Genomic DNA, 20,923 nt, shown 5'->3' with positions numbered 1-20,923 from the left:
GTGGTTACATGTCGGTTATACTAATTTTCTCCCACAGATATCTTTACATGCTTAAAATATCTTATTATATATAATTATATATTCATGTCAGATGATATTCATGTTCATGTTCAGCTTACAGATACAGTTTCAGTTTCAGTTTTGTAATTTTCATGTGCCATGCTAATTTCATTCAGTCGCTTTACATACCAGTACAATTCGAATGTACTGACGTCCCCTTTTATTTGCCTGGGGGCCTGCATTTCACGATGCAGATTTACAGGATGACGGATCAGCTCGTTAGGACTTCGCACGTACCAGCTATTGGTGAGCCCCATCTCATTTGGGGTTTTATCTTTATTTATTTATTGTCAGTTATGCAGTAACGGTATGTCGGAAGCCCTGTCCCGGTAAACAGTTTAGCAGTCAGACTCATGTCAGAGGTTTCATAGACTAGACTAGTTCAGTTATGTCATGTCAAATATTCAGAGTCGTACAGCCAGTGTTGGCTCAACATTTATCATTTAATTTCAGACTTATGATTACTTAACCCATGCTTCATTTGTTAATATTATCCTTTTACTTCCCCCAAGTTTTTCTTAAAATTAAAAACAGTAAGTGTTGGTAGTTGAAAACCCCTTTCTTTTTTTAAAAAAATAGTCAATATTATGAGCTGAAAACCAGTGTTTTAAAAGGCGGGGGCGTAAGGCGGGGCGTTTTACATACGCCTCGACGAGGCGTAAGCCCCATGGGTATTTAATTTTTAGTATTTCTTAAAATAATATAATTACAATAAATATTTTTAAATAGGTAAAATTACATAAAAAAATAAAAGAAAACTGTAAATAAATAATATATATATATATATATATATATATATATATATATGTGTGTGTGTGTGTGTGTGAGCGCGCGCGCGCTTGATCCTCACAAAAAAATGATCAAAGCAATCCATTATACACCGCTTATAACTTGTAATTATATATAACATAATTTTACAAGTATAAACAATACAAAGAAATAAAAGCTATTATGAAATGCAAAACAATTCTAACATTTTAACTTTCAAACACGGAAAAAAACACAGTTTCTTAAAACACTATTACTATCATACTATTCATTTTATCTGCCTATAAGCAAATAATCAATAAAATTTATCAATATTACAATTAAAACATAACTTCTTCATGAATAAAAAATAAAATTATATGATAATTCTGATACATAGGACTTATGACCAATGACAAGTGAAAATGTACAATTCCGCTATGTGTTTTTTTTTTTTAAAAATTAAGTGATATTCACCCTCACAACATTCTCAAATAGTAAATATCCAATATTACGACTTGTTATATGAGTTACACCCAATCTTCTATTTCTATAGATGAAAAACTATTAAGTATCATTATTTTGTTAAACAATTATGAGGGTGAATGATTTTAATTAAGAAATTTAAAATATAATTTGTGTAAGAACTGTTAGGCGAGCCTGAGCGTTGGGCGTGTTTGGAGCGTACGGTTGGGCGCTTAGGGCGTAAGCCTCATAAAAATTAAGCCCCGCACGTTAGCCCCAGGGCGTTTTGCCACTGCCCTGCCCCGGGGCGAGTCCTGACACTGCCTTTTAAAACAATGCTGAAAACCCCATTGATTTCTTTTTACTGGGCAAAAAAGATTGTCCTGATCATTGTCGTGTGCTCACACAATGTTACCAACTTTCTATTTTTTAATTTCTACGACCAACATATGATACTTCAGCTACATTATAACCACTTAATACGACGTCGTTACACCTTTCTTCCTAAAACCCCTAACCCTTACCATTTCCTCTAAAAACAAATCATCTATGGAGTTCCACTTCAATCCAAATCCCCAATTCTTCACAAATTAGGGTTAGGGTTAGGGTTTTTTCTCATTCAAACATCACTCAACTATGGCTTCTGAACAAATAGGCCTTGTTTCAAATCCACAACTCGTTTTCCATAACAACAACACAACCTTCAGTTGCGGCCCATCACCACAACCACAACCACAACCACATCCGGGTCGGGTCGGTTCAGCTACCGGTGACCCGGGCCCAAAAGCTACCCGGGAACTTACTGGATTTATAGATAAGTATGATAATCACAACCATTACTTCATTAATCAGCAACCACAACAAGGTACTGATTTTCGAAGACACAATTTTCGTGATTGGGATAATACCAAGGCACGTGGCGATGGATCGGATAATGATGATGACGATGATGTGGATGATGATGATGATGATGATGAGGAGGAGGATGATGATAATGAAGTTGAGGGAATTGTTACAGTTGAAAATACTAATAATAGTAATAGTGATAAAGTTAATGGTAATGGTAGTAAAGTGGTTAGTAGTGATAAAACAAAAAGCCTTTCTACATTTGGTAAGTTTTTCTAACAATTTATATGGGGTCATCTTGGTAGCTGGTTAGAGTTATGCAGGTATTAATATTTAATAATACTCTTGTTTCAATTTGTTTGTCTTAATTTCATTTTTAGTCCTTTTAAAGAATTGTCACTTTTCTTTTTTTTGGCAGCTTTTTAATTTTAACTTTCCACGTGTCATATTTAAGCTCACAAGATTCAAAAGTCTACTGTACTTTCTTAAATTCAGTGCCAAGTAGGGAATTTATGTATTATTTTATGCAGGATTTAGTTATTCATGTATTAGTTATTCCACCTTTTATCCTGTATAAAATAATACATAGATTCCTTTATAACTTATACATGGATTAGTTATGCGGGTTTTCCAAATTGCAAACCAAACACCGTATTAAGTTTATGCATGAATAACTTACCTCCTAACTAGCTACCAAATGTGGTATTATTTATGCAGGATTAAATACCTGCTTATCTATGAAACACCTTACTTCATCAAAAAAAAAAAAAAAGGCATAACTCACCTCCAAACCAGCTACCAAACGACCCCTTATTGTTTTGGACTCAGACTAATTTGGAATTGGGACATAGTTTTTAATTGATTGATTGATTTTCTTGAATAAGGTGTGAAGGAAGGGAATACCGGGCAGTCAGGAAATGAATGCAGCGTTGATGTGAGAAATGCAGTAACAATTGCTAGTGTTGATGGGGACATGTATTATAATCAGTATTTGCAGGGACCGGAAGGGTCAAATGCAAGGCAGAAGGAAATGGGGTTTGAGAATGGGTGTGGGTTTAGTGGGAGAAAGGAAGGTTCTTATTCAACTGAATCAGGAGAGTCCTTGAGAGTAATTCTCTCCGATCCAATTACGTAAGTTTTCTTGCTCTGTAATCTGTTTTGGCTGTTCGCTTGTTCTTCTTGTTTAGTTGCTGGACTTTCTAGATCTTAGTAAAACATACATTGTGTTTTGTTACCCCTAGTTTTATCTTAAAAGACAAGTTATATAGTATGGAGTGAAATGGGCCCAAATAGAGCAAATTGAATATAGAGATTCATTGATATAGGTGATGATCAAGCAATTTTGGATTGTAGCGCCGTTGATAGATTGATTTACAAATTTGGTATTAATAAGATCACTTAAAGCTGTTTGCTTTCCTACAGCTCTTTGTTTTGACTTCTGGACAAAGACAATTAGGGTGATCCCACATGGTGATTGATTTGCAAGGTCAAGTGACAACTGGGTAAATGTGCAATTAGCAGTTTATATGCTAGAGGTTGCTTTTAGGCGAATGCATTAAGCTGTAGTAATGTGGAAGCAGTTAAAAGTAAAGTATGTATGAGAGCACATTGTTTTAGCTTTAAACAAGCATGATCTTGCTTGAGAAGAGAAGAGTATAGGTGCTTTCTCTACACTTGCTCTAGTTTCTCAGTTATACTGTAGGCGTGCTCTACCGCTTCTTTTCTAGTTATAGGAAGAAAAGAAAAGGGCATTTGATGGGATAAAATGATATTGTAGGCGTTTGAACTTTGGAAATTATTTGATTGAGGTTGAAAGAAAGAGAGCCTTTCAAGTTGAAGTTGAAAAAGGTATTTGGAATAATATACCTAGATGACTATTGTAAGGTTTTTTCAAAATCTGGGATGCTTGTCACTCTGCCAAATCAAAATTAAAAAAAAAAAAAATTGTATCCGAGGGTTCTAGCCTTGGTGGATAGAGTTAGTTGGTATCTGTTGCTGGTGGGAGGTGGCAGGTACCCAGTGAAATAGTCGAGGTGCGTGCAAGCTAACCAGGACACCACTGTTATTTAAAAAAGAAACAAAAACTAACCCGTAGGTTTAACATTCTCTTTGTTTCATTGTGTGTGAACTTGTTTGATCTGACACGAAGTTTAAGAAAGAAAGACTTGAAACTTTTGCTCTTATATTAAGTCATGACATTCCTGTGGCTATAAAATCATGACAATTAGAATAAAATGATAAGTTTAAAGTTTATTATTGTGTGTATAGAAATGTGTTATTCTTTTTTAGAACAAACTAAAACGGAAAACGCGCATAAAATGGAACAACCGGAGTATGTTAAATTTTTACAAGGTTTTCCCCTTATTACATTAAAAGATTCTTCCGTATCACCATTGATCAACAAAGTGTTCTCTTCCCATAAAACAGCTGAGCTACGCTTTTACTTTTTTGTTCTTCTAATAGCTGTATAACTTTTAAGGGGTTCTATCTATTCTGGGTTACCAAGTGTAATGCTTATAGTAGAGGTCATAATATTACCATAAAAAAGTTTAGAGTTCAGAATATTAATATGATTATTTGCTTCTATAGTTTCTTTCCAATTTCCACACTTTATTTGCTGTTGTTGGTTCATGTATTATTTCATTAATCCTAACTTAACATTATGTGCGCTTGTAGTCTCTTTCTATACGTTATTTGCTGTTATCTAGTTATGCTTTATTTTATCCATGTGGTTACTTGCATCACCACTTGACATCACGCTGCAAATTTCAGGGGAGCGCTTATGGATGATGCGATGATATTGCCTTGTGGGCATTCCTTTGGTAGTGGTGGAGTGCAGCATGTGATTAGAATGGTATGTCCTCTTGAAACAGATTGTTACGAAATTTCTTTGATACTTGATATTAATTGCATTTGCATCCAAACTTCTTTATATCTCTTTCCTTTGAAGCTTTTGATGTTCAATGCTGCTTAATCAACAAATTCTGTTTCAAGACGCATTAGATAGAGAGACTGACAACCTCATTCACATAATATGAGAATATGTTCCTGATTCTGGGTTTGGCTGTGGTATTTATGCTTTTTGATTTAAGCTTCTCTCCACTTTCAGTTTAGGGAAACTGCACTGTATTTGACAACATAGTGTGATAACCAAGAAATTGCTTATGCTCTTATTTAGTTGGAGAGATGCAAATGTCAAAAATCAAATGCAAATGCCTCTAAATTAAGATTTGACATTGATAGGACCAACTATTCTGAAACATCGCCTGCAAAAGCTCTATATAGATATTGCATGCTTACTCTGTCTTGTTCTTCTTGTCAAACAAACATATTTACAATAATCCTCTGTTTGCACTGTCATTTGATGTAGTTGGACAAAATATTAATGAAGTCTTAAAGTGTTTATCTTTTACCTTAGCAGGTCTAGTTATGACATTCATTGATACTTAATGAATGTATGATTTCACATAAATGCAAGAGAGAGAAAATTTTCATCTGCCTTTTCTCCTTTTGTTAAAACTTAGTCTTTCCTTCTACATTTGCATAGGAAGTTATCTTCTTGCACTAGGTGCTAGAAAGAGAATATAAATCTCTGGTGACATTAGTCTGCGTCCCACTGGACTATAGTCCTAAAGTAAGTTTATAATTAGCCTTTATGGTGTATTTTCAGAAAGCTTGCTATATCTGTTCCCAAGCAGTGTCCGAAGAATCAGTGGCGCCAAATTTATGTAAGTATATGTTCTGTACTTTTGCTAGATAGTATACCATTTCCTCTGGTTTTTCTAGTACTTGATAATTCTATCTAGTCAATGCCAGAACATTTTCAAATGTCTGCTGCCGTATAGAGATATTGCTAGGGGTGTTGATAATTCGGTTTAAACACCAATTACCTAATCAAACCAAAAATTCCAGTCTTTTGGTCCGGCAATTTAGTACTTCCTTCGTCCCAATTTATGTGGCACCATTTGACTACGCACTGGGATTAAGAAAGAAAGGAAGACTTTTCAAACTTGAAGTAGCAAATTTAATCTCATAGCAGACTGAGGATATCTAATTAACAATCCACATGCTTTCGGCTGTAGCTTCAAATTCTATCCTTTGTTAGAGCTAGAAGGGCTTCCAAACTCATTGCATTAACTTGTCAAAAAGTAAATATGCATTAAATCAACTGGATAAGTTTTCTTTCTAACGCCCTTAGGGCTTTGGTCTGGTAAGAGCACAACGCGTGATGTGTGGGTTAGACGCATGTCATGGGTTTGAGCTCTACCGTAGGCAAAATCCTGGTATCCAAATGGAGATGGATAGAGGGGTGGGCCCAATATCCTCCGAGTTTCAAACCATGTGCCATTGACCCTTGGAGATTTCTCGGTTATAAAAGAAGTCTTATCTTCTAGCAGCAGAAAGTTATGAGTTAGTCCTATCATAATTTTATGATCCTAGTTTTACACTCTTTTTGAACTTCTGTCAAACCTGTCTGTACTCGGAACAACATAAATCAATTCTTTATGTGCTTCATTGGTCCTTTCTGCATTTTGAAGGTTATGAGATGAGGCTGAGAGAAAGTTCATACAGTTCTACTTATCTCAGTTCTTTCTGATGATTTCTGTTTGCCTTTCCATATTTGTGTAGCTCTTCGAGATACAGTTCAAGCATTCCGCCGAGAAGAGGAGTCACAGCTTAATCGTTCTTTAAAAAAGAGAAGGGAGAGATATGACCAGGTTTGCCACTTTCATATTTTAAACTATTCCAATACCTGAAATAAGGTGGAAATAACGCTGACCGTTGTTTAATTTAGACTACAGAAAGAAAAATTAGGGAGAGTTGTATCGGATTGTACCCTAAGGTCTTAATATCATATCTCTATGCAGGATAGAGGGCCCTTTGGTGATCCAGCACTTTCGGATCATCTAAGAGGAAGAGGTGTTCAGTTTCCATTCGCTGTGACAGACAGGGTCATTATAAAGGTTCTTCCAGTTATATCTGAATATCAATTACATTTCCTGCTGGCTTTGAATGGGCTATCTAATTGAAATTATTAATCAACTAGGGTAATAAAAGGACACCTCAGCGTTTTGTGGGTCGTGAGGCTGTTGTTACCACTCAGTGCTTGAATGGATGGTACATCTCTTTCTTTACATTATTTGGTTTCTTGAATTTTGTTTCATCCTTTTTGACTTCTCAAAGCAATTCGCCATATTTTGGTAAAAGTCCACGGAAATATCCTTTGTGCTAATGCTCTCGACATTTGAATTATATATATCTGTTAAGCCTAAAAGGTTACAGTCTTCATAATCCCGTGCTTTGGTTCACTGGTAATAGCGTAGAGCTTGAGCGTAGTTCATAACCACTCAGTGCATGGCTCATGTACAGCAGTGTTGTCAAAGGCGCGCTTAAGCCCTGAAGCGAGGCTCAAAACATGTTGAGCACTTCGCCTCGCTTTATGTGCGCTTCAGTGTCGTCATCAAGGCTCCAAGACATACTTTTCCTCTAAGTTACACGGACTTGGGTGCGGGTATCCGATACGGGTATGGATTCGAGTGTCGGATTCGGCAAAATCTAAATTTAAGATTCGGGGGTGCGTATCCGGTTATGGATACGGGTGCGGGGATTCAGCTAAGAAAATTCAAAATTATATAAAAAATAGAGCTATAAAGATATTACAAATTTTGAGAGATATTCTTATGAAAAACTTACATGTTTATGAAATAAAAGTACTTCTTGGTTTATCTGAAACATGAAGCAACATATATGAAATAAAAGTACTATAATATTGAAGGTATGTCATTTTCCTTATCTTAAATCTGTTTTATTTTTAATTTTGAGAAATCAAAATCTCAAATTTTCCCCCAAGTTTGTCGACGGACTCCGGTCAAAGTATCCGTATGTTATTGACCGTATCCGGAACGTTTGCCGTTCCGGCACCCGCAACCGTCCGTATCCGGGACGGGGACGGCACCCAAAATGGCGAGTCCGTGTAACTTAGCTTTTCCTTGCCATTGAGCTTCTCTTGAAGAGGTGACACTAGATGATTGATATTTCACTTTATCGTGATGTTTTTACAATTTCTTTGTCCATATATTTGTTATTCATGCTTACTATTATAAGTCTTGGACTAAACATACATATATTTGTAAGTTTGCACCATTGCGCTTTTTTTCACTAAAGCCCATACTTTATTTGCGCTTTGCGCTTAAAGCCCCAGCTAACCTTAGAGCTTTTTTGCACTTTTCTCTTTTGATAACACTGATGTACAGTTGAGGGGAAAGATTTGATCCATCAGAAATGATTCTGAGTGCATGCACATAACTTCGTATACAAGTCAAACTTGCAAGGTTGACATATTTCGTTCTATTGTGTCCAAATCTCTGGCCTTGAAAACGCTTACTTTGTTTTAGAAGTTTATTAAAAATATATCTTCAGCTCATTTAGGTTCCGGACCTTCTACTTTTTCAAAGAAAAGGAGGAAAAGGTTAATCTTAGGTTTGTTGCACTTTGACTCAGATTTTTAACACATTGTCTTCATAGAACTGTCAGAGAGGCTTCTGAGTTTTGCCTATCAAGTGCACTGCTGAATGCAGCTTATTCAACTCTTTCCTTCTTATCTCTTTTCTTTGTGGAATATATCATCTGGATTTGCGTCTATATATAATCAATGTTGCGAATTTGCTTGTCATCTTGCAGTATTTGATAAAATTCTTCGTATTACATGTGTAATGGTATTCTGTAGTATGAGGAAGACAGTTCTTTGTTCAACCTTTGTTAGTACTGAGAAGTTATTACATCATGATGAATGTTTCATAGTCCTTATGTCATATTAAAACAAACACTGGTCAAAATGTTCTTAGAGTCCAACCTCTAATGACTCATTTTACCTGTGAGGAATGACTCTTTATTTGGATGTACAATTGTGCAGGTACGTTGTAAAGACATTAGATAATGCTGAGAGTGTAAAGTTGCAATATCGCTCCCTAGCCAAGGTTTCAGATAATTTATCAATCCAGCCTATATCAAGTAAGACGGTAGCGAATTGGCTGTAGAGTTCCATTCAGCAGAATGAGATCATGACTTTTTCGTCCTAACTTACTGCACATATGCCACGTTTGATACATATAATCCAACTAGAACAAGCATTGAGTTTTTTTTTTTTTTTTCCAGCTGTAATCTAGATCTTGTATCAGTTCCACCGTCCACGTGATTCTCAGGCTTAGTTGTTGTATATTGTAGAGGTTTTCTTGTAGCACTACAGCGTTGAGATGAAATTAGAGATATGAACTATAGAGCCGCACTTATTTAAAATAAATGAATTATACAGAGTCATTTCCGCAGATTCAGAAATTTGAAGATAAAAATATCTTCCCTGCATTACCTTCTGAAGTTCTTTATGCTGGGTTCTGTGCATATGATAACGCCAAATATGATTTGATTGAATTTGAAATGTACATGATGCCGGGGGCAAACTAGCCAGGCAACTATGACACTACCCCCAGAATGAGGGTAACTAGCTAGACAACCAAAGGTGTGGCCTAACGGTCAATGAAGCAGGTGAAAATCATTGGAGATTATTGTTCAAAATTTCAACAAACGAAAAAATGCTAAATGATTTCTTTCATATGCCTAAGCTTTGGTGGACAAAGTTATCCGGTTCTTGTGTTGGTTGAAGATTGGAAGGTGGCAGGTACCTCGTGGCTCACAACATGGCCGTGACCCCACCATTATAAAAATATATTTATAAAAGATCTTGGTAAATATGTTTTGTACTTGAGATGAGATACAAGGTGCTAAAGTTTAATATCCGGTACTTTATACTGAACTATTTCCAGTTTAAGCATCAAAAAGTTCATTCTTCATCATTTATGCTCGAGTTCGAGTGGTAAGATTGAGGTCCTTGAATAATTATTACTTATAAGGTGTTGGGTTAATTTTCCCCTTGTTTGTAGGGTTAGAGTTTGTATTTTGTTTCACCCCCCCCCAAAAAAAAAAAAAAAAAACCAAAATCTGTATACCTTTGTCAATTGCTTGTGTTCTTCAATTACTTTGATTTTGGTTTTATTTGATTCAATTCCTCATTTTCACTATGATTCTCCGAATGATAGATGAGTGTATATCCTTCAGCCTCAAAAAGGAAAATGAACAAAAAGAACAGTTGATTTTCGTACTTTTCCTAACTTTTTTTCTCTATAAATCAATATGTATATATACAATTGGCAGAAAGTAACATAAAGTATATCTCAATCTGCGACCAAAAAGTAAAGCCTTAAAACTAGTGTAATCTTACACCCAAATTCACTTAAAAGTCGAATTATGATAATGGGAAGCCGACCATTTGCACGAAAATCCTGCCCACCCAAAGCATGAACTACCTATGAGCCTCTTGAAACACGTACATAACAAGGGCGAGACAAAGCAGAATTGTCATCTTGAGAGAACAATCCAATCACATTGTTTTGCACGTTTCATTTATTCAAATTGTGATCTCTTGACCACAGCTATCGACCCATCGAGGTCACAAGAACGATTCTCATAACCAACAACCTTTAAACTGTTTCAAAGCACTCTCCCTAAAATTAGTAACTCTTACTAAACAAAAATGGGTACAAAATAAACCCATTCCTCTGCCAGCTCTAACTCTACTAGTCTTCAACAAATAACAAGCTGGTCCAAACTCAACTCCTTTCCCCTGTACAACTACTCCCCAAGATTTAGTCAATCCTTCCTCTGAATCTTCTACTGAATTTTCATTCAATTCTTCAAGTTCCTCATCACCAAGTTCATCAACAAATATTAGTCCATCTGGGGTTCTAGATTTTCCACTTTCCCATTCACTTTTCATTATTGGCCATTTCTCCACCAGGGCTCTTTCTGTTTTGATCTGGGGTTGTCTTTCTTGGCCTTTGTCATTCTCGTTCGCGTAGATGTGAACGAAAAGTGGTGCTTGCTTCAAATTCTTTACAATGTCCACCATTGACACCTTCATCCACTCATCGAGATTTCTTGATAATATCGTTGCTTCCTTTTTTGGATCATTTTTCAAGACTCTATCTGAGGGTAGCGGATTTGATAGAGAAAGAGAAGCACAAACACCAAGAGGCTTCCTTTGCATCATATCATTCTTGTGCATAGAAACTGTTAATCTTGTCTGTGTCGTTCCAATTTTATCGAATGTTCCCAGAGGGACACTGGGATTTATGCGTAAGGATGCCATTTCGAGAGTAAATGTCAGATATTTTTGGGAAAATTGTCACTCTTACCGGGGAATTATTATATTTCCCCGGAATGATTTTTTTTATTTGTTGTTGTTGAGGGAATTGAGGAGTGAGATTTGAATAGAAATATATTCTTGTGGTATGGGTGGCCTATAAAAGGTGACATGTGCATGGAACGAGCCGTTTGAGCAAAGGCACAAGCAAGGAATGGGTTGAGTGATAAAGGCACACGTCTTACGTTTGACATGTAACACTTGAGACCAATCATATTTGTTTTTTTTGGTGCTGAGGTAGCACCTATTATATTGTGGCACGTTTATGAAAGATGAGACGCGCTTATCACAAATTCTCTGTTTAGGGGTTGGGGTTTGGGAGGTGGAGTGGGGAGTGGGCATGGTTGATTTTTGAAAACAATGGAAAAATTAATAAATTACTTAAAATCTTTCATATCATGCATGGCTTGAATCAATAAAGAGAGAGAATTTTATTTTTTCAGCGTAGAATTCCAGGTTACCAAATCTTCTTCGTGTTTGTAAACTTTATTTTTGGTAAACAATCTTCCACATTTATTTGTTTTCAGCCAAATATGTATTATAGTGGTCTTTCAAGTAAATACTTATGGCCTTTAATAATAGTCTTAAGAGGATGATATATCCTTACAGGGCGGACCTACTCTATTAGGAGAGGGGGCACGTGCCCCCGTTAAGTTCAGAAAAAACTTTGTATATATATATCTTGAATGTCTATCATATATTTAAAAAGACCCCTCTAACATAATCGTCGGGCTGACACATTTGATCAGCGTGCCCTTAGGCCAGGCCCTTGATCTCAGCCGCAACCCTAGTTCAATTCTGGGCTACAACATTTTATTTTTATTTTTTTGCTTGCATTTTTGTTTTCATTGGACAATTGAAAAAAATGCATAAAAAGAAAGGTGTTGTGGTGAATTTCGAACATGCAACCCAGTGGCGGATCCACGATTTTCATTCAGAGTGTTCAGAAAAAAAAAAAAAGCTAAATATACACTGTCATTTTTTGCCGAGAGTGTTCAAAAGTTAATATATGCACATAAACACAGAAAATTTACCCTTGCCTCTGTTAATCCTTATATCCACCACTTCTAGTTCTGGACAATTGTACCTTTGGTCCCTAGAATAATATACTTTAACAAATTTAACCAACTTTTAACTCTAAACAAGGAGCGAAAATCCCAAGATAATTGTCTTGAGCATAAACGAAGATCATGCCCATGGTTTAATACTTTAATTTGTCTGTGGAAGTACCAATTGCGATATTTCTATTATTTAAATGTAGATATGTTATCGATTTCACGAGGATCAAAATTTAATTTTACCAATAACTACGAAAACAAATGTTTAATTTTTACCTCATAGAAGGAAAAAAAAGTTGGGTCATTTGCATTTTTGTCCTTATTTTTTGTTGGTTTTTAATTTTTGTCTCTCAAGCCAAATAATTTTTTCTCGGGGCATAACTTTATATTTTTCGCGTCACCATACCCAACAAGTTATGCCTTTGTCCTTACAAAATTTATACCGCTATACTCAGTGGCGGGGTCAGAATTTTCACTAAAGGGTTCAAAATATAAAAAGTAAACATATGAAGAAGCCATAGGGGGTTCAACATGGGCAATTTGCACGATTTCCCTTCTTTGGGGTGGTCTTTAATTTTTGCCCCTCAAATTGTTGGTCTTTGTCTAAAATACCCTGAGGTTCTGGGTTTGAACCCCGGCTTAGTCATAAAAATAAAAATAAAAAGTCGTAAGGTAAGGCTTCGCGAAAAGTCTGCCTTATGCGACAAACTTTGCCTTAAGGCATAACTAAAAGTCTGCCGGATATGACAGATTTTGCCTTATAAGGCAGACTTTTAGTTATGCCTTAAGGCAACGTCTGCCGCATAAGGCAGACTTTAGTTATGCCTCAAGGCAAATTCTGCCGCACAATGTGGACTTTTTACAAAATCTTGCCTTGCGAAATAGTTTTTTTTTTTTAATTGAGCGAGGGTTCGAACCCAGAACCTCAGAGTATTTTCAGCCACCTTTTTAAGCGACAGACAAAAATTAAAGACTAGCAATTTGAGGGCCAACAATTAAAGACCAATGCCTTTGAAGGATAATCCGTGCAAAAAAAAAAAAAACTTCAACATCAACTATATATGCATAAAAAAATAATTTTAACCCTATATAAATAATATTTTTTTTCAATCAAAGGGGGTTCAGATGAATCTCTTGGCCCTATGTGGCTCCGTCCCTGGCTATGCATACCAACATATTTGAAGGGAAAATCGTGCAATTTCTTCAAAATAGCTAGCATGTTACTTGGACATGCTAGGCCCAAATATTGCTTAATTGGATTGCCCACATTTAATGAGTCCAAGCAAATTCTTGAGACCATGTGATGATATGTTGACTATTTTGACTGATCAGTAATAAATATATTAAAGTACTTTATAATAATTAATGGCAGAGGTTTTCAATGAGACAACAGGGCCTAAAATTGGTTGGTGAAAGGAGTGGTGGTTATGCAACACGAGACGAAAGCAATTTTTTTCCTTTTTTTTCTTTGAGCTAATTTATAAAAGGTAGAGTATACTACTAGTAAGTTCATGATGAAACATTTATATGAATGAGGAAATAATCCTTGATAATTCATGATCAAAATTTTATATAAATAATGACATAATCCTCGATAATTACGTGCAAGATTGAGCTCATTCTTTTGCAAGAATAGAAACAAGAGTACAAAAAGACAAAAGAGATGAAAAGTTTGTTGAAGTTTTGGCTTTTATTTTTAAACAGATTAATGTATAATTATAATTTCATATTAGAATTATGCACTAATATATAGAAGAAAGAACAGGAAAGAAAAAGTTGACGTTGTTTGGAGGATATAAGTAATTTCCTAACCCATTACACCGAAAAAAATTGTTCACAATTGGTAGAAATATTTAAAACGTCCATGCATTTTTAAGACAATTACTATATGTATATTAATAAGTTTGGTTATACGGTTTGTGCAACACAAAATGTTTTTCATGAGAATAATTCTTAACATCGACACTTATTGTTTAGTGGTATCTATGAAAATCTTCCGATACAATATATTCATTAGTTCAATTTTCATTGTCTCCCTTCCTCCTTTCTATTCCTAATCACCAATGTAATAAATTTTGTCTTTTTTTTTTCTTCTAAAATAGAAGATTATAACCAATTATCCCAAGTTCAAGATTCATGTGACTAAGTTAACTAAAAATAAAGGTTCTAAATCTTACAAATTCACAACGTCCTTTCCAATTGCTCGTGCCAAACTTACTTTCTTTTAACAAAAAATGTCGACTCGTACCTAACAAGTCTCATTGCTGGAAGGTAGATTGAGTGGTAGCTAAAAGTTCTCCAAATATTTTCCCTTTTATATATATTCCACATAACCTTAAACAACAACAAACTTACTTTCAAATTTTAAGTCCACTCTCAAACTCTCCAAGTTTTCTCAATCAAGATAAAGAGTAAGCTATTTTTTCTTTTTATTTTATTCTTTCTGTGTTTGTTGTAATTTACTAGGATAAAGTGTAAAAAAAGATTCTTGATTAATCTTGTCCAAAATGTTTAACTTTTTTGTGTGTAGTGGGAAAGAATGAAGTGATGGTGGATGAAATCCCTTTTCCTTCCGAGTTCATGATGAATACTAAGCCTTTACCTTTGATGGGTCACGGTAAAATATCTTTTACCACATCTTCTTGATTTTTATCTCTTCATTTTACTGCTGCATGTCCAATATTAACCATTACCTATGTTGGGTCATGGCAAAAAAATGTTGTGTGCAAAGGCGGATTCAGAATTTTGAGTTCATGAGTTCTAAATTCTAGAAATGACAACATATTGAATTCTGAAAAGATTATTCACAGAGGTAATCCAAAATCTGAAGTTTGTAGATTAGTTCAACGATTTCAAGTTAATATACGATAATAACTAGGTTTACAGTCAAGTATAATTATAAATATATAGTAAATATTTTAATGCATAGATAGAGTTTGAGCAAAAGCTACTATGTTCCTGTGAACCCACGCGGCATGCTAAATCCACCCTTGATTATTCATACCTACTATGTAGATTTCTTAGCACAAATATAAAATTTTGATCAAAATTACTGAAATATGCCGAATTGTAGCTGAAACTCCAGCTCCGCGCGTCTATAAACCCTAGAATCCTGATATTATTATCTTTTTTCCTCTGTGTTGGGATTTTGATATTGTCTGCCAATGTTTATGTTGAAAGCTAGCTGCTTTTCAAGTAAATATACGATAATAACTAGATTTATAGTCAAGTAGAATTATAAATATTTAGTAAATATTTTAATGCATACATAGAGTTTGAGCAAAAGCTACTATGTTCCTGTGAACCCGTACGCATCATGTTGAATCCACCCTTGATTATTCATACCTACTATGTAGATTCCTTAGCACAAATACAAAATTTTGATCAAACTTACTGAGATATGCTAAATTATAGCTGAAACTCCTGCTCCGCGCTCCCCGACTGTATACTTGTTGAATTGTTAAAATGTTAGATCACTTAAAATTTTGTTTTTGTATTAAAAAGGAATTCCTTTTGTATAGTTTAGTAAACATGTTCTTGTTTTCCCCTATTCTCCATCCCCCCCACCCCCACGCACCTCCGCTACCCCACCTTCTCTATATACAAATATTTTTTGGTTTGAGTTTAATTTATATACACAGACTATAAAAAATTATTTATGCTATCAGTGTAGTAGCAGAGTACCGCCCCACCCCCACCCCCACCCCCCCTCCCCCCTCTTTTTTATTCAGGTTATTAATCTCACTGTTTCGAAATGTTTTGTCAGGAATAACTGACATAGAGATACACTTTCTCCAAATTAAATTCACTGCAATTGGAGTTTACTTGGACCCAGAAATTGTGTCTCATTTGCAGCAGTGGAAGGGCAAAACAGGAGCTGAGCTAACTGAAAATGATGAATTCTTTGAAGCAATTGTTAATGGTAACTAAAACCTTTACTAATCACTAGATATTCTTATTTTTATACAGTTGTTTAAGGAGTCTATTACTCAAATTGTCGCTGAACTATTCGAGATTATCTAGTAAAGTTATTTTTCTTTGTTTATACCAGAAAAATCACTTAACTATGCCAATAACATGCACTCAGAAAGTCACTCAACTAACCAAAGTACCTATTAAAGGGTAAAATAGCTATTTGGACAATTGAGTGACCTTCTGAGTGCTATATGCTTAGTTAACTGACTTTTCTATTACAAATAAACAACATGACTTTAGTAGGTGATTTCGGATAGCTATGTGACCATTTGAGTAATGACTCGTAGTTCACAGTACAGATAAAATAGATTCGATGCTCTAAATTTGCAGCTCCAGTGGATAAGTTCTTGAGAGTAGTAGTGATTAAAGAGATCAAAGGTTCACAGTATGGGGTGCAGCTAGAGAGCGCCATACGCGATCGTTTAGCAGAAGTCGATAAATATGAAGAAGAAGAAGAAGAAGCACTCGAAAAAATTGTTGAATTTTTCCAGTCTAAGTATTTCAAGAAAGACTCTGTAATAACATATTCTTTCCCAGCTACTTCTGCCACTGCAAAGGTAACACTTATCCCTAACAAATTTGATTATAAGATATGAATTTCCATAAGGTTTAGCTTATTAAAAGTAACTGATAAGCATCAAGTGTTATATAATATTTTTAGGGGCTGAAACTGATGCTAATAGTTGTGTGTTTGAAAAAAAAAGTATTGATAAGTATTTTTTTCTATTAAAATGTCCTTAAATCTATTTACATAAAATATGGATTTAAAAGTATTTTTACATGAAAAAGGATAAATTGCAGATATAAAATAGAGAGATAATTAGAAGTTATGTTTTAGGAAGAGTATTTCAGAGTGGACAAGAAATATCAGGGACCGTAAAACATTGGTCAAACCAAAAGTGCTTATTAGCTGCAAAATCATAAGATGGGGTTAAAGGTGGCAACCGGTTCGGGCTAACCGGTTTTAACCGGTAACCGGTAACCGGACCGGTTAAACCGGAACCGGTAGAACCGGTTAACCGGTTCCGGTTAACCGTGTAAATGTTTACCGGTCCGGTTCCAATATTTTGGAAACCGGAACCGGTTAAACCGGTTTAACCGGTGAAAATTAAAAAACAAAAAAAGGATATATAGTATATAGTACATATATATAAGTATATATAGTATATATATTAAGTTATACACATATATAAGTATATATAGTATATAAATATATATAGTATATATATTAAGTATATGTAGTATATATATAGTATATATATTAAGTTATACCTATATATAAGTATATATAGTATATAGTACATATATATAGTATATATATATTAAGTTATACATATATTTAGTATATATATTAAGTTATACATACATATATATAGTATATATAGTATATAAGTAAGTATATATAGTATATAGTACATATATATAGTATATATATTAAGTTATACACATATATAAGTATATATAGTATATAAATATATATAGTATATATATTAAGTATATATGTATATATAGTATATATATTAAGTTATACCTATATATACCTATATATAAGTATATATAGTATATAGATATATAAGTTATAAGTATATAGAGTATATAGTACATATATATACATATATATAGTATATATATTAAGTTATACATATATATATAAGTTATAAGTATATAGAGTATATAGTACATATATATACATATATATAGTATATATATTAAGTTATACATATATTTAGTATATATATGAAGTTATACATATATATAGTATATATATTAAGTTATACATATATATAGTATATATATTAAGTTATACATATATTTAGTATATATATGAAGTTATACATATATATAGTATATATATTAAGTTATACATATATTTAGTATATATATTAAGTTATACATATATTTAGTATATATATGAAGTTATACATATATATAGTATATATATTAAGTTATACATATATTTAGTATATATATGAAGTTATACATATATATAGTATATATATTAAATTATATAGTATACTTAAACATATATAAGTATATATAGTATACTTAGAAAAAATAGTATATATAGTATATAAGTATATATAGTATATAAGTAAGTATATATAGTATATAGTACATATATATAAGTGTATATAGTACATATATATACATATATATAGTATATATATTAAGTTATACATATATTTAGTATATAGTACATATATATATTAAGTTATACATATATATAAGTATATGTAAGTTATACATATATATGTATACGAAAAGCACTATTCTGTATTGCTGACTTGCTGTTAGGCTGTTAGTCAGTAAATATTTAAACTTTAATTATAAAGTTGTATAATATATGTAAATATACCTACAATATACTAATAAATACTATAATATATATATATAATACAAAAAAAAAAAAAAAGATTTTAACCATTCCAAACCGGATCGGTTCCGGTTTGGAGTTTCAAACCGGTAAACCGAAACCGGTTAAGCGGTTCCGGTTTTTTAACCGGAACCGGCCGGTTCCTTAACCGGTTACCGGTCCGGTTCCGGTTGAAACCGGTTAACAACTTTAGATGGGGTTGACCAACTTACTATTTTTGTTTGATTTTGAGTTATAAGCACTTGAGTTATAAACACTTTTGATATGTGCCAAATACATAAATAAGTCAAAATGTACTTATAAAAGCTATTTTGACCAGCTTATAAGCTCACCCAAACGCCCTCTTAATAATGTCCTTTTTCTGATGTTTGCCTATGACTTGTAACAGATTTCATCCACCATAGAAGGTAAGGAAGACTCAGAAATGGAAGTGACAAATGCAAATGTTGTAGAGATGATTAAGAAATGGTACTTAGGTGGAAGCAGGGGAGTGTCACCTACAACTATTTCTTCCTTGGCCAACAACCTTTGTGCTGAATTGTCTAAATAAAGACATTATGTTTATGTTGTTGTCTTGATTTGTTATTTTGGTCATGTTGGCTTTTGCATTTAGCCTATAGAGGAAGACCTTTTGTTTCAAGATTTGTGTTTGAAATTAATAAAGTAGAAGTTTATTTAGCTTTGTTTGCAATATTTCTTGTTTTCCTTGTTAGTCTTAAATTGTTTAAGGGTGCTAGTTTTTTAGAGTCTGTTTTCGTTAGCTGATTAATGAAAAACTTCAGCACTTTTAGGTTTTAAAGCTGATTTTATAAATTAGTACTTGCGTACTTGCATAGAATTATTGAATTTGATAATAAGCAACTAGCGTTTTTGATTAAAAAAAATTTAAAATGATTGAAATATCCTTAAAACTATTTATAAAAAATATAAATTCTAAAGTATTTTACAAAAAAAAAAAGGACGAATAACGGAAATAGAATAGAGAGATAATTAAAAGTTACTCCCTCCGGATAAAAAAAAGAGTCCACTTAGCCATTTACACACTCCTTAAGAAAATACTAACTCCTAGACAAAAATAGGTAATTTGTCTAAACTACCCCTAATTAAATAGGCGTTGGGATTTGATCATATGACACTTAATAGGGGCAAATATGAAAAAACAATGTTAATTTTTTCTTGATTTGCTAAGTGGACACTTTTATTGATCCGGAGGAAGTATTGTTTTAGGAAGAATATTTTGGAGATTACAAAAGATATTAGGGATTAAATCATAAAAGACTTGGTCAAACCAAAAGTGTTTATAAGCTGTAAAATCATAAATTGCATGTGACCAACTTATGACTTTTTGCGGTTTTAGCTTATCAGCACTTCTTATGTTTATTAAACACGTTAATAAGCCAAAATGCTTGTATATAAAATAGTTTAACCAACTTATAAGCTTAGTCAAACATCTTCTTAACGAACATACTAATTGTAGCAGCTTCTTTGCGAACAATTTATTAGTAAGAGTCACTTCTGCTAATCTGCTAAAACAACAGAGTAATAAAATTTCAAGTCATGAATAGATTTGAACAGAGAAGGCTAGAAAAGATTCAATTTGATGGTTTTGAAAGATGCATTTACATTGTTTTGTACATATATGGTACTTTATACACTATAACTGATTTTTGGAGGTAAATAAGTTGATCAATTAAGTCTCAAGGACGTAGCAAACAGGGTGACTAAAAAATCCAGTGGACACTGCAAGAAAGTGGAGATACGACGACGTTATATAAATGTCATATTAAGCTGTTTAAATGTCCCAAAGTCGTTTACTTGTACCTTGCTTTGCAATTATAATATGCCAATATTGAGTGAAAGAGTTTCAAAACTTCAATATAATCTAATTCCCTATAAAATGCAATAAAGGGTAACTGTCACTTCCCGAAGAAGACCCTTAATAATGGTAGTCAGGAATTTAGTTAAAAGCATTCAAGATAATGTATATGCGTAAAAAATATACTTTCTCTGTTTCACTTTACATGATATATTTTGAATCGGCACGAAATTTAAAAAAGAAAAAAAAATTAGGTCTTAAATATGACATGACATTTTTACGATAATAAAACTTTTGAAATCGGCAAGGTACCCCCAAATTGACCG

The 20,923-nt window shown here is 33.5% G+C and overlaps 3 protein-coding genes and 1 non-coding gene across 4 annotated transcripts; 2 read left to right on the top strand and 2 right to left on the bottom strand.

Moving 5' to 3' along the window:
* Positions 1–1,651: 1,651 nt before the first annotated feature.
* Positions 1,652–9,480, top strand: LOC132640444 (U-box domain-containing protein 62). Its single transcript, XM_060357031.1, has 8 exons — positions 1,652–2,383; positions 3,003–3,249; positions 4,891–4,972; positions 5,789–5,846; positions 6,748–6,836; positions 6,987–7,082; positions 7,166–7,236; positions 9,032–9,480. The coding sequence occupies exons 1-8, from the start codon at positions 1,909–1,911 to the stop codon at positions 9,153–9,155; spliced, it is 1,242 nt and encodes a 413-aa protein (XP_060213014.1). The 5' UTR covers positions 1,652–1,908; the 3' UTR covers positions 9,156–9,480.
* Positions 9,481–10,636: 1,156 nt separating this feature from the next.
* LOC132639196 (uncharacterized) lies at positions 10,637–11,320 on the bottom strand. The gene has a single exon (XM_060355666.1). The coding sequence runs from the start codon at positions 11,318–11,320 to the stop codon at positions 10,637–10,639; it is 684 nt and encodes a 227-aa protein (XP_060211649.1).
* LOC132642962 (U6 spliceosomal RNA) lies at positions 11,192–11,295 on the bottom strand. Its single transcript, XR_009583431.1, has one exon. It is a non-coding gene; the product is annotated as a U6 spliceosomal RNA (small nuclear RNA).
* A 3,396-nt stretch (positions 11,321–14,716) lies between the features above and the next one.
* On the top strand, positions 14,717–19,459 carry LOC132640443 (chalcone isomerase-like protein 2). The gene is made up of 5 exons (XM_060357030.1): positions 14,717–14,843; positions 14,963–15,049; positions 16,199–16,354; positions 16,738–16,964; positions 19,170–19,459. Coding segments are annotated over exons 1-5 (633 nt in total). The 5' UTR covers positions 14,717–14,842; the 3' UTR covers positions 19,332–19,459.
* The last annotated feature ends 1,464 nt before the right edge of the window (positions 19,460–20,923 follow it).

This window comes from Lycium barbarum, chromosome 5 (genome assembly GCF_019175385.1).
Source record: "Lycium barbarum isolate Lr01 chromosome 5, ASM1917538v2, whole genome shotgun sequence".
NCBI classification, from domain to species: Eukaryota; Viridiplantae; Streptophyta; class Magnoliopsida; order Solanales; family Solanaceae; genus Lycium; species Lycium barbarum.
Note: the sequence above shows the minus strand (reverse complement) of the source record. Positions and strands in the feature narration are given on the sequence as shown.

Excerpts from the sequence above, each read along its gene's own strand:
- LOC132640443 (XM_060357030.1), top strand. Across the intron at positions 15,050-16,198 it reads TTTACCTTTGATGGGTCACG|GAATAACTGACATAGAGATA; the intron begins GTAAAATATCTT and ends ATGTTTTGTCAG. Across the intron at positions 16,355-16,737 it reads CTTTGAAGCAATTGTTAATG|CTCCAGTGGATAAGTTCTTG; the intron begins GTAACTAAAACC and ends CTAAATTTGCAG.
- LOC132639196 (XM_060355666.1), bottom strand. The coding sequence starts at position 11,320 with ATGGCATCCTTACGCATAAATCCCAGTGTCCCTCTGGGAACATTCGAT.
- LOC132640444 (XM_060357031.1), top strand. The coding sequence starts at position 1,909 with ATGGCTTCTGAACAAATAGGCCTTGTTTCAAATCCACAACTCGTTTTC. Across the intron at positions 6,837-6,986 it reads GAAGGGAGAGATATGACCAG|GATAGAGGGCCCTTTGGTGA; the intron begins GTTTGCCACTTT and ends ATCTCTATGCAG. Across the intron at positions 7,237-9,031 it reads ACTCAGTGCTTGAATGGATG|GTACGTTGTAAAGACATTAG; the intron begins GTACATCTCTTT and ends ACAATTGTGCAG.